Source organism: Pituophis catenifer, unplaced genomic scaffold (genome assembly GCF_029215685.1).
Source record: "Pituophis catenifer annectens isolate HBS135680 unplaced genomic scaffold, rPitCat1.0.hap2 SCAF_4, whole genome shotgun sequence".
Lineage (NCBI taxonomy): Eukaryota > Metazoa > Chordata > Lepidosauria > Squamata > Colubridae > Pituophis > Pituophis catenifer.
In genome coordinates this window covers 76,520,906-76,534,148 of record NW_027256884.1, presented here as the reverse complement: position 1 = coordinate 76,534,148, position 13,243 = coordinate 76,520,906, and the positions used below count along the sequence as shown (strand labels likewise).

Here is a 13,243-nt window from a genome sequence, read left to right as displayed (position 1 = left end):
ATTCATTATTTTTTTCCTTCAACAAAAAGTCCAAGTACAGTTTTCAGTCTTTCAAAACAAGATTTTTCGTTTTTTCCCTGACAAATATTTTTATACGCTTCTTAATGAAAAAGTGGCCTTTAAAATTTGTTGTTGTTCAGTCACTAAGTCATGTCCAACTTTTTGTGACCCCGTGAACTATAGCATGCCAGGGCCCCCTTCTCCTTCTCCACTACCTCCCTGAGTCTGCCCAAACACATGCCCACTGTGTTGAGGACACTATCTAACCATCTCATCCTCTGCTGCCCCTTCTCCTTTTGCCTTCAGTTTTCCCCAACATCAGATCTTTTTCAATGCGTTCTCTCTTCTCATTTGGTAGTCAAAGTATTTGAGTTTAACATTAAGTACATATCAGTTTGCCTACAGGGGGAGTAAGTCAACAGATGACACCATAGCTACTGCTTTACATTCTGTAGTGAGCCATCTGGAGAAACCCAGGAACTATGTCAGTATGCTTTTCATAGACTATAGCTCGCCCTTCAACACCATTCTGCCGAGCATCCTTATCAAAAAGCTGACTGACTTAGATTTTTTCTTTTCCATCTGTGACTGGATCAATGACTTTCTGAGGGACCAGCCACAAACAGTGAGGGTTGGGTCTGTCATATCCACCCCCCTGAAGCTTAGCACTGGTTCCCCACAGGGCTGTGTGCTTAGTCCCTACCTGTATTCACTGTACACACATGATTGTGTACCGTCAGACCCATCTACTGTGATCATTAAGTTTGCAGATGACACCACTATACTGGGACTTATTACAAATGGAAACAAAACAGCGTACAGGGGGGAGGTTCAAAAACTTTCCACATGGTGCTTAAAAAACAACCTGCACCTGAACATCAGCAAGACCAAGGAGATGGTGTTGGACTTCTGGAGGAAAAGAGAGGAACCTGCCCCACTTTACATTGAGGGGGGCTGTGTAGAGAGAGTTTCCTCCTTTAAATTCCTGGGAGTCCATCTCAGCGAAGACCTCACCTGGAAAAACAACACAATCCAGGTGGCCAGGAAGGCCCAACAGAGACTCCATTTCCTTAGACTCTTGCGTAAAAACAGGGTGGAACAACAACTGATGACCTCCTTTTACCGGTCCACAATAAAAAGCGTCCTCGCTTATTGCATCACGGTATGGCATCACTTATAAAATCACTTAGGTAAAAAATCACTTCTTTCCCCTCCGAACATCGGGAAGGAGATATAGAAGCATAGCCAGCCGCACAAACAGGCTGAAGAACAGTTTTTATCTGTGGGCTGTCAGACTCCTGAATGAGAAATAACATCATAACTATGTAGTATAATGGACTGCAGGGCCGGCGCAATGTGTAACATATTCACACTGGTACAATAGGACTGGGTGTTTTGTTAATATGATTTATTGGGTTAGGGATTTTCTGTCTTCACTGTGAGTTGTATTGTGTTGGGGGGGGGGATGCACCGAAGGAGCTCAACCAATCTCATTGTACATATGTTGTACAGTGATAATAAAGATTTGAATTTAAATTGAATTAAGTATTTGTCCTTCCAAAGGCCAGTCAGGATAAATTTCATTCAGGATTGACTGATTTGATCTTCTTGGAGTCCAAAGAACTCTCAAGAAGCTTCTCCAGCATTACAATTCAAAAGCATCAATACTTAGTTCATCAGCCTTCCTAAATTGCTCCAACTGGCTTTTTAAATAGTAATGAATTAAAGTAAATTGCCGATTTTGTATTCCTGTTTTTTAAGAGCTTCATGATATTAGATCAATTCATCGGTGAAAAAACACACAAATAGCAGATATGCTCAAGGATTTTGTTTAGCCTGCATTTTGAAGTAAACCGACTCAGTCTGTATCTTATATGCTTATGGTTTTGATTTTGCAATTCTTCAAATTTTGTTAAACTCAAAATGAACATTAAAATCTACACTTAGGATAAGGAAATAAGTTACTGTATATATTTGTACTTATATACATTATATACACTTAGTTTGTTTGTTGTTTGTTGATACTGTTGATTGTATTTTAAGGTTGTGAATGTTTTAAACAATTTTATTTTTTTTAAATCTAATAAAGTTTGTTTTTTAAAACCAAAAAAAAAAAAAAAGGATAAGATCATTTGGGATTTGAGGGAAAAATACCTTTAAATGCTTATGTGTGTACGCATTGTACAGAGATTTTTTTAAAAAAAGAGAAATTAACTGATTAATATGAAACAGTATGGAAACAATTAAAAATTAAAAACAGAATTGACTAGACTTTGGGTAGCAATTGATTTAAAATGGAAAAAGACTGCTTTTATTGTACTCTAATCCTGAACAACCATTTATTCTCTTTAATTGAAGATTGAAGTGAATGGATTAGAAATATGATAAAGATAAAAGATTAATGGAATAGAGGAAAGCAGAGGACAAAGTACTTAGGTTTAAGAAATAGATAACCATGTGCAAAACATCCATCTGGTAAACAGAAAAGAGAGATCAGAGGTGCTGAGACCTCATTAAAAGTAATAAAGCTTGTGAATAAATCCTGTTTATTAAAGTTAATAAGGAAAGTGATTAAATCCTGTTGTTTTTTCAGGATTCTGTTCTTGGCTGTATTACTCATTCATCTATTTATGGTGGTAGTCATAGTAGGTTTGTTTCTTTCTGTGTAAGTAAAGTGGGACAGGGATACTTGCTTCTCCATGGAACTGTGGCGTTCAGATTAGTGCCTATGTAGCATTTGAAAATGTAAAATGATACAGAACTGAAATGCTCAATATTGTTTTTAAAAGTACATGTGGGTGATAAGATCTCTGTAACCTGCTTTTAACCTGGCACATGGCTCTGATTTAATGGAGTGGAAAGTTTAGCTCTTTGGCAAGCTAAACCCTGTTGAAAATTGCCATCTTAAGAAGGCAGATAGTAGTTACGCAGCATAAATAGGATCAAAGGTGAGACAGAAAGAGATGGAAAATACCAATCTTTCTTTTGGAAGCTAGTTGTGTTAATGAAGATCCACTGTGATGATGTTTGAATTAAAGGAAGTTGAAAATCAGTTCCTGGCAGGAGAGATGCAAAACTTCTTAGCGTTTTGTACTTCAGGAAATGTCAGTCATTTTTTAAAAATGGGGGATTCTTTGCATAAAATATTTTTTATTCCATTCCCTTTGTTAAAATTATTCTTAAATAAAATAATTGATGTAGGATTTGATGCAATTTTTCTTTAAAAATGATTGTGGTTCCCAAAACATCAAACACAGTAAAAAAATTCCAGACAAACAAAAATAGTAAAATGTACTAGATTTTTAAGGTCAACAAACAACTGTAGCTATATGTAAGCTTTTTTGTCATGAGTCTGGCTGTAACTATATTTCTAAAAGTTTAACCCAGTAGTATATCTAACTCAAGCCTATTCAGTAAAAAAAATTGAGCTGTTACAACTTATGGTTTATTGGTCATATTAGTTCAATATGAAGTAAAACTGTCATAGAAAAACCCACAATGAATAACATTTTCATGTCCCCTTCCTGCAAATACATGAATACACCTGGAGGTGTAGCCTCATATAACATTTACTCATCTTAAAACTTCTCATTTTTACCAATGTCCCAGTCCTCACTTCAGAAGTTATAGGAACTACGTCAACTTGGTTCCAAACATTCTCATTCCTCAGCTTTGTGAGTTTCAAGAAACATTTCCCACATGCTTTATTTATACCACATGAACCATAGGACATGGTTAGAGGCAGAAAAGCCAGATCCATTCTCTCTTTTCTTTGTACGTCACAATCCCAGAAAGGGGAAGCATCTGACAATTCATGAGAGGAGAATTTTAATTTTAAAAAGTAGTTTTTTTTTAACCTTACCTCAGAATTAGATTGGAGAATACATAGATCCATCATGTGTCAGTGGCATTGAAAAGATTCTGAAATGGACTCACGTTTATAGAAGTTAGCTGGAATGCCCAGTGTTACAACAGAGAAATTGGAATAAACAAAGCAGAGGTTTGGAAAGAATGTGATCGTTCATGCTTCCAGGCGTTAAGTCAGTCAAAATTGGGAGGAAGGAGGTGGGGGGGCAGATTGTTTCTGAGGAGACATTTACTGCATGCTTCAGGGTCTTTTCCTCTTGTACAGCTAGTGTAGGCAACCGTCATTGCACTGGAAGTGAACATCCAATAATCATGACAGCACGGCATTCCCTGCAACCCTTCTTTAATCTGATAAACATGGCACAGAGAAGGAGGGAATTCTTTATATGCATTTCTTTGGGTTTTAAGTTATAAACAACAGGAATTCAGGATCATGTGAGAAGAGAGATGATGAAAGAAACAGAATGCAGGAAGTCAGGGGAATACAAGAGGCCAGGATCGGATGGGATCCATTCCAGGACATGAAAGGAAGTGACTAAACTGATACATGAATGTTACCTAATAAAGAAACACAAATGGAGAGCGGAAGACACCAAGGACTGGTGAGATGCTATTCTAATACTTAAATGTTTATAGGTCAAAATCCAGAAATGCATAAGTTTATAACACTGATAATAGAAAAGAGGCTGCTTTGAAATATGGTGAGAAAAAAAGCCTCTGGACCAGTGGATGAGAAAGACTGACAGAGAATAAGGTTGTAGGTCTTGCAGGGACAGGCTGGTGGTGCTTGGGAGGTTTTTTAATTTTTAAGGGAGCCTGGAGCTGTAGCACTCAAAGTGCTAACCAGGCAAACTGCTTTCTCTTGTCTTGGAAATTCACAAATCTTCAGCCAACTTGTCACATACCTCAAAAGATTAATGTGGGCTGATTTCTAGCCCTCAAGGTTCCCAGACTCAACAAATCTTCTTTGAAGCTCAGCTTGACAACATCTGGAATCAGAGTTCAAGAAATGAGGGCAACTTTTTTCTTCTTGACAGACATCACTTCCTAAGGCAATGTAAGATTTACAAAATTAGGCATGTTTAATAATAACATTGAAAGGAGAGGGGCTTCTTTTTTAAAAAGTTTTTGTATGTGTACTTTAAAACTTGTTTCATGATATTGTTGTGCCAGCAAGCCTTGGAGAAATTGAAATACAAGAGTATCTATTAACACCTCAATTGTCATGTACCAAGGACATATGAACATTGACATTTACTTTCATTCATCTAGTTCTAGATTATCTACAGACTGGCAGAAGATCTCTAGGTATTGCATTCCAATCAGCTCCAGGCCTATTTTGAAAAACCAAGAATTTGAATCCATTATATTTTTCATGTAAAGCAGGAATATCTATAGCCTTTGTCCAGTAAGGGAAAAATTATCAGTTTCTCCATACTACTTAACACCCCCCTTTACCAAAAAATTTGCAGTTTTTGTAATTACTTCCTCTTGAAAGAGGTTAATTGAATTCTTAATCAATTTACACAGGGGAAATTCCATAGCTGTAGTTATTTCTAGCATAGACAGTATTATGTAGCTTTGAGAAAGTTACACAAATGTTCAGAGCAAAATGTTCTAAGTTCTCTACAGGTTTATATTGTACCACTTTCCAAATTTTGGCCTTTCACTGATGAAGACATTTATGAATTATAGTCATATAAGAAACAACAGCCCCGACCACCACCACCCAAATAGTTATTTCTGATCCAAACAGTGACTTATTAATAGAGAGTTAGCCATGATCAGTTGAGTTTAAAGGAGAACAAGACATGGGAAGAAGAGAGAAGAGTTCATCCTTGAAATTTTCCCAGGACATTTTTCCCTGTCCAAAATCTGGCAAAGACAGTTAATCTTCTTGATTTTCTGTGCCATACATTCGTTTTTAAAATGTTTTGTTTGTGATGATTTTCACGTCATTCTCTCAGATGCATTTCCCTTTTTATCTCTGCAGTATTAGTTTCTCCAAAAAGTATTTCTAATGAGTTGCCCTCTCCCTTTCTTTATTGTTCTTGCCTGCAGCACTAACTCTTTGAATCTCTTTTTCCTGTTTATTTTCTGGATATCTTGAACAGTGTGCATGTTTGGGTGTGCATATTGATTTTGCAGTCACGCTTACAGAGAACCTCAATTCCTTTGGTTGTTTTGAGGTTCGGGAGTTGTATGTAAGCTGTTCAAGGAAGTAAAGTAAAAATAAATGTTAATTTATTTTCAGCCTGCCAGCAGTTATTCAGTTATGGGTGCAAACATAAATACTTTACTGACAAAACAGGAAAGTTGCACTAATGAATAATTACACTGTTATCCTGGGCTGGCAGAAATATCTACTAAAAATTCATATTTGGTTTCCAGAAATGTTCTTTTAAGTAGTTACGCCAGGGACAAGTATGTTTTCCCACCCTCTTTGTGCTTCATAAAAATGAACTACTTATTAAAAGCTCTCTCCTGAAGCAAAACAATGGAACAAAATAATACTATCAGCAACAACTGCCAGAATACAAAGGATGCGAGTTTAGAGGATGGGTGTTTTTTTTTTTAAAGTTCAGGAAGTTTTGTTATTGGAAACTCCTCTTAACTTGCTCTTGCTTTGTACTACGTAACCACTGTCTGGTTCTGGATATTGTGTCCTTTTTTGGTCCCATTTAATGTCTTCTGTATTTGCTAAGGGATGGGCCCTAAAGCTACTCAGAAAGCTGAATTTGTGAATGACCTCCTGTTTTCCGCTGAGTCTTTGAAATTGGAGAGGCTCATGATATACACAGCCTTGAAGAATTTTCAGGTGCAAAGATTTCTTTCTATGCACTTACAAAACTGCTAGCTTTTCTTTTCCTTTTAACCCCACTATGCGCAAAGTACGATTTGTGAAAATTATGATCAAAATGCTTATTTAAATTTTTAATGGGGAGAAAAATACAGAACATATTAGGGGAAAATGAGGTTGGGAAATGAAATGTAAATCACTACAGTAATGAAAAATAGATCTCCTGAGTGTTTGAATCAAGTTTGGTTCGTTAATTAATTACTTTCTTGTCTTGCCTAATAAATATGAGAAAATTCTAAACAGTAAATGGAATTGATTTGTTAAAGCAAAGACTTATCACTTATATTGACTCAGAAGTAGGAAACAATGCCACTACTTTCTGTTCACTTCATTGCATGTTGCCAGTGACAAATTTCATTTATAATATTTTTATTATATAATTATTTTTACCTATGTGAATGTTATGCAATTTCCATTGTTTAGTTTTGGTATCTATTATCAGAATATCTTGGGGTGCTTTTTAGACAGTAACTATTATCCTCTCTCTCTCTCTCTCTTTCTCTCCTTAGGTCTGAAGAGCAGGTAATGGAAGCAACACAGATCAGTATGTCACAAGCCTCACTAGTCAATGGCAACATCAGTGCTAAAATGAAGAGAAACAAACCTCGTGTGATGTCTAAAAGTGGACACAGCAATATCAGAATTGACAAAGTAGATGGTATTTACCTGCTTTATCTTCAGGATCTGTGGACCACAGTTATTGACATGAAATGGAGATACAAACTTACATTATTTGCTGCTACTTTCATCATGACTTGGTTTCTGTTTGGAGTCATTTACTATGCCATTGCATTTCTTCATGGAGATCTGGAAGAGAGCAGATACCCTCAGAAACATGTCCCTTGTGTCATGAATGTAGATTCACTAACTGGGGCATTTCTCTTTTCTTTGGAATCCCAAACAACCATTGGTTATGGCTTTCGGGTTATCACTGAGGAATGTCCACATGCTATTTTTCTCTTGGTGGCTCAGTTAGTTCTCACTACGTTGATTGAGATTTTCATTACTGGAACTTTCCTGGCCAAAATTGCTAGACCTAAAAAAAGGGCTGAGACCATTAAGTTCAGTCATTGTGCTGTCATAACCAAACACAATGGACAGCTTTGCCTTGTAATCCGTGTAGCAAATATGAGAAAGAGCCTCCTGATTCAGTGCCAGCTAACTGGAAAGCTTCTTCAGACCTATGAAACCAAAGAAGGAGAAAGGATTCTGCTAAACCAAGCTAGTGTCAAATTCCACGTGGATTCATCATCAGAAAGCCCTTTCTTGATTTTACCTCTGACTTTTTACCACATTTTGGATGAGAGCAGCCCTTTAAATGACCTGACACCCCAAAATCTAAAGGAAAAGGATTTTGAACTCATTATCCTTTTGAATGCCACAGTAGAATCCACGAGTGCTGTATGCCAGAGCCGAACTTCATATATTCCAGAGGAGATCTTCTGGGGTTTTGAATTTCTGCCTGTGATTTCTCTTTCACAGAATGGAAAATATGTTGCAGATTTTAGTCAATTTGAGCTGATCAGAAGAAGCGTCGACTGTACATTATACAGTACGGACCCTGAAAAGCAAAAATTGGAAGAGCAATATCGAAAGGAAGATCAGAGGGAGAGAGAACGCAGAACCATGTTATTACAACAAAGTAATGTTTGATGGCTCATCTATAACAATTTCTACTGTATATAACATTTCTATCTGAAAGGCGTTTACTCAAACACTATGATTTTATCAGACTGTGTTATTACTTCTTTTTCAGTTTTTGTGTAACATATGCCACAACAATGGGAAAGGGAGGTATACTTTGGGAGGATAGAAACCTGCCTTAATATGAACAAGACTGTTATTATGACTAGCAGTGGCACACCAGAGTTCCAGATAGGAAATTTCACTAGCAATATCTGGAACTGGATCCATGACATCTACTGGCATCTTTCTCCAGAGCTGAAATGAAGTAGAATGGTTAGCACATTGATATTGTGCTGCCAATGACTTTGTGATCTGCATCACTGGTGATGAGCTATGCTATTTTGTCCACTATAACCCAGGGTAGAAAGTCAGTAGAGTTAATGGCTCTACTTCTTAACTCCAAGACTCCCTTCCATCTTGCCATTAGAGACAGGATGTGGTTAGCATGTTGATCTCCAGAGCTATACTATCTTCCTATTGGTTAGTGTTTGATATATGACAATTGATTTTTAATGATTGTGCCTGAAGTTTGATATTTTGAACATATTTTTCCAGATATAAAAATCTACATTGGTGTTTGTTTTAGATATAAATAGCAATTTTTTAAAGTTTATTGACAGGAAGTATTATGAGCACTGGTACTTTGTACAGTACAGTACAGTGACACCAAAGACTGTTTGTGTGATTATGCCAAACTTCTTTTGTGTGGATCTTAATTGCTATTTTACTAAACTGACATTTTTTTTCTCTTTGTCCAGTTTAAATTTGTACATTATTGATAATGCATAAGGTCAAGATCAGAACGGAAAAATAGAGGAAGATCAAGCTTTGCTCTGAATTCTCTCATCAGCACATTACTGATCAAAAGCTTAATAGGAAGTTCTCATATTTTTACTTGTACCCCACCCTTATTATTTTTATAAGTAGATCAAGGTGCAACCCTATCCAATAAACCTTCCTTCTCCTATTGTCCCCAGAACAACAACCTTGTGAGGTGGGTTGGGTTGAGAGTGAGTAACTGGCCCAAAGTCACCCAGCTGGCTTTCATAACTAAGGGAGGATTTGAATTCACAGTTTCTTGCTTTCTAGCCTGGTGCCTTAACCACTAAACCAAACTGGTTCTTATGTAAACAATGGTTTAAGGAAAGTGCCTGTACACATCCTTTTTGTGGTGATTTTAGATGACCAAGAAAAAACAAAATAAATTGCTCCATAACCTTTTTCTTGAATACAAACTTCTTTTTGCCCAGATAGTCTTCAATTTACTCACCAATGCAAGTGATCACGTTGCGCTCTCTCTCTCCCTCCCCTCTCTCTCTTCCCTCCCATACTTTGAAGGACAGATTTAAAAACATGTAAGGATGGTGTTGAAGACAACAATCATATAGGGGAAATTCTAGTAATAATATTTTGCTTTTATGAAGTAATCTATTTTAAAAAGTTGTTTAGCTTTGCTTTAGAAAACTGTTTAATGCTCTTAAATAAAGGATTCTGAAATAGTTACTGGCAATATTTGTTTGAACATGTTGTCTGTGAATGCCTGCTGTGATATTAATAGTTCATGTATAAATGGTACTGTCAGCAATTAGTTTTTGCAGACAACTGTGTCACATGTCTCTAGTTACTGTCTGCTTGCATTTTCACAGCATAAGAAAAATCATTTCCCCAGTTGTGTATTGTCCTGCTCCTGGTAATACCACATTTTGGCAAATCATCCCAATCTCATTGTTCCTAGATCTATCTGCCTTCTGACATTCAGATCTGCCCTTGGGCTTATTTCATAACCAGTTTTTCTTTTAACTTTGAACATTAAAATGACATTGACTGGTTTTACTCTTTGATTGCTACTTTTCTGAAAAGAAAAAAATTTTTTTGACAGAATTTATAACAAAGTCATATTTTCTTGTGGTTAGACTATTATATGGATTCAAAGTTCAGTATCAGTCTTATATAGCAGAAGATAAACAGATGTTCATCTTTTTATATAAAAATAGCTAAAAAAGAAAATATGGAATAATTATTTATTTGACCTGGTAAAAATCATAAAGAATTTGCAGAGTTTCTAACATAAAAATTGGTGCAGAGGTTTATTTTTCTCCTTCTGAATGTCTTGCAAACATGTTTAGATTACTTATTTATTGTGTCATAATATGTAAGGTTTAAGTTAGAATAGAAACATTTCCTTTTTAATTATTTGACATTACTAGCCATAACCCATATTAGATAATATCCCTGCATTAAATATGCAGATCCTGTGCGGAAATATAATAAAATGTATCTTGCCCTACTTTAATCCTTTCAGTTAAGTTAATAGGAGAGGGTAAATAATTCATTGTTTAGAATTTGGACATGGACATAGTTATAATTCAACAACTATGATTCCTTATGTTGAATGATTATATCAACTGAGAACCTTTGCTACTCAAAAATAATTTAGTAATAGTGTCTCAATAGCTTACTTATAGTTGTGGCACATCCAATTGCAACGGTGAAGGCACTGAAGCCCTGTCTATCCTTATTATTTGAGCAGGGTGTGTGGGGGTTATATTACAAAAATAACTTTTTAAAAGAACAGATTTGACCCTGAGGGTCCATATTGATTAATCAGTGATTGAGATAATGCAAATTCATGGGAGAATAATTAGCATATTTGTTCCATGCATCCAAAATTTTGGAGACAGTGTAATGGTATCTGAGAATGAGCTTGGGAGACAGGAGGGAGAATCACAGACTGGGCAACTGGTATGTAAAAAATATCTTGGCCCATGAAAGGAGAAAACATTATTTTTCATGCTCTCCCTCATTCTGTGAGCTACTTTTATATGGTCTGATTTCTCCTTTCTATTACCTAAGATCATTCCCATGTACATTATAGAAAATTAGTCCAGGCCATGTTTAGTTTGAGATGTGAATTGAATGCCTTAAGCTTATAAAGAAGAAGATATAAACCTTTCTGTCTTACTAACTTGAGACTGTTTACTAAAGGGGAATTCTATGGGGCTGGAATAGTACAGTAACTGATGTACATACCCAGGCATCTTTGATATGCCTCTCTGGTCTGGCGTGACAATATTTTATCTAGAGGAGACTATAGTCTAGTTTAGACATTGTTCCAGATATTTGGTATTGTTTGTACAGACTCAGTTTTAAATCTGAGTTTAAATCTAAATCATGATTTAATCTAAATCATTAATAAAATGATTTAATCTAAATCATTAATAAAATGTAAATTTGAGACATGAAGTTCTTAGTTTCAGATAACTCTGTATAATTTGGGCAGTAACTGCTAATGCAAAATTACACAAATAACCTCTAGAGTGAGTTTGTGTTGAACTTAGATGAACTTAGACAAAGAATTCATAGAGACAAAACTCTTCCTACATGGATTCATTTTGGAACATGCAGTTAAAACACAGAAACTTTGAGCTCTCCTTGCCAGAAAGTTTGGCTCAATCACTTTAAAAATCTGCTCTAGAGGTTAGCAGTCCTCCTGGAATCACATGGAACATGGTTCTCAGGGGCAGGTTTCAAAACCCGTCACTACCGGTTTGCTTGTGGGTGTGAGGGCACGTGCATCTGGGTGGATGGGCAGAGCCTCCTGCCACTGCCACTGCCACTACCAGTTCACCCAATCTGGGGCTAACTGGTAGCAACCCACCACTGATGGTTCTCACGAAACATGATGATAATTGCCTTTTCTCTTCTCCTTTCTATGCAACATAAGCTCTGCTAGATAAGCAGCATTTTCCACATGATAGGAATCCTGTAATTCATGAAATGCCTTCCCTAGAACCAATCTTTTCTTTTTTAGAGGTATTTGAATTGGTCATAGTCATTACTTTCTGAGTCATTTCTCTTAATGGATATTAAGTCTGTATGCTTATTAAATTTAGTTAACGGGAAAAATAAAACTCACACTGAAATGACCATGATAATATCCTTTAGTTCAGGATGCCTTCTGCAAATTTCCATTTAAAATAACTGCAGAGATGAATTCCATTAAGGCAATATAGAAGAGAAAGCGTGAACACTAATTATTATTCATGAATTATTCTTCATTTCTCATTGAACTCATCCCATGCTTGATTAATTGTTCTTTCATTGAAGAAAAAGCTGCAGTGTATTCAATAAAAGATTAAATAAATACCAGTAAGTGGATAAAATAGGATGCCTAAAAAGAGACTATCAACGTTAAAGGATTAAATTTATTGCCATGAGTTCTCATTGTGAAGCGAGTCAATATTTATAGATTATCTGAAAAGATTTGAAAATATTTTAGTTTGTGTTCTAAGAGTTATTTCAGGTAGCATTCGCCAAATGCTTTTCTGCCCCCAAATAAATGTGATGTTTGTCAGAATCTAGCCTTGCTACAAGCACCAACAGGAAGGCCGCCTTGTGTTTCAAAATTGCCAACAAGTTTGAAGAAGGTGCATAAGGTTTCTTCCCCTTATGAAATGTTTAGCCTGAAGTATATAGAATGACATTTTATGGGCAGCTGCATCTCATTATTTCTTCATGTGCTTATTTTAAATCTTTATCTCAACCTTTACTTAAACTGGTTTCCAAAGCAGTTTACAATACAATAGTCCTTGGACATAACAACCACATGAGAACTATGTGATATAGTGGTGTAAATACTGGATTGGCACTAAGGAGAGTTTAAGATCATCCTCAGTCACAGAAGGTAACTGAATCTTTATCTTTATCTTTATTTGATTTATATACCGCCCTACTCCTGAAGGACTCAGGGCGGTGAACAGCCAAACGATAAAATACATAAATACAAAATTTAAAAAACAGCATAAAACCGAATTAAACAATATGGCCCAG

At 36.0% G+C, this 13,243-nt stretch overlaps 1 protein-coding gene across 1 annotated transcript in view; it reads left to right on the top strand.

Moving 5' to 3' along the window:
• Window positions 1-8,380, top strand: part of KCNJ15 (potassium inwardly rectifying channel subfamily J member 15) — a 108,504-nt gene extending 100,124 nt beyond the window's left edge. The window contains exon 2 of the mRNA XM_070943629.1: window positions 7,237-8,380. Within this exon, the coding sequence (XP_070799730.1) occupies window positions 7,237-8,380 (1,144 nt within the window). The remainder of the gene's footprint in view (window positions 1-7,236) is intronic.
• The last annotated feature ends 4,863 nt before the right edge of the window (window positions 8,381-13,243 follow it).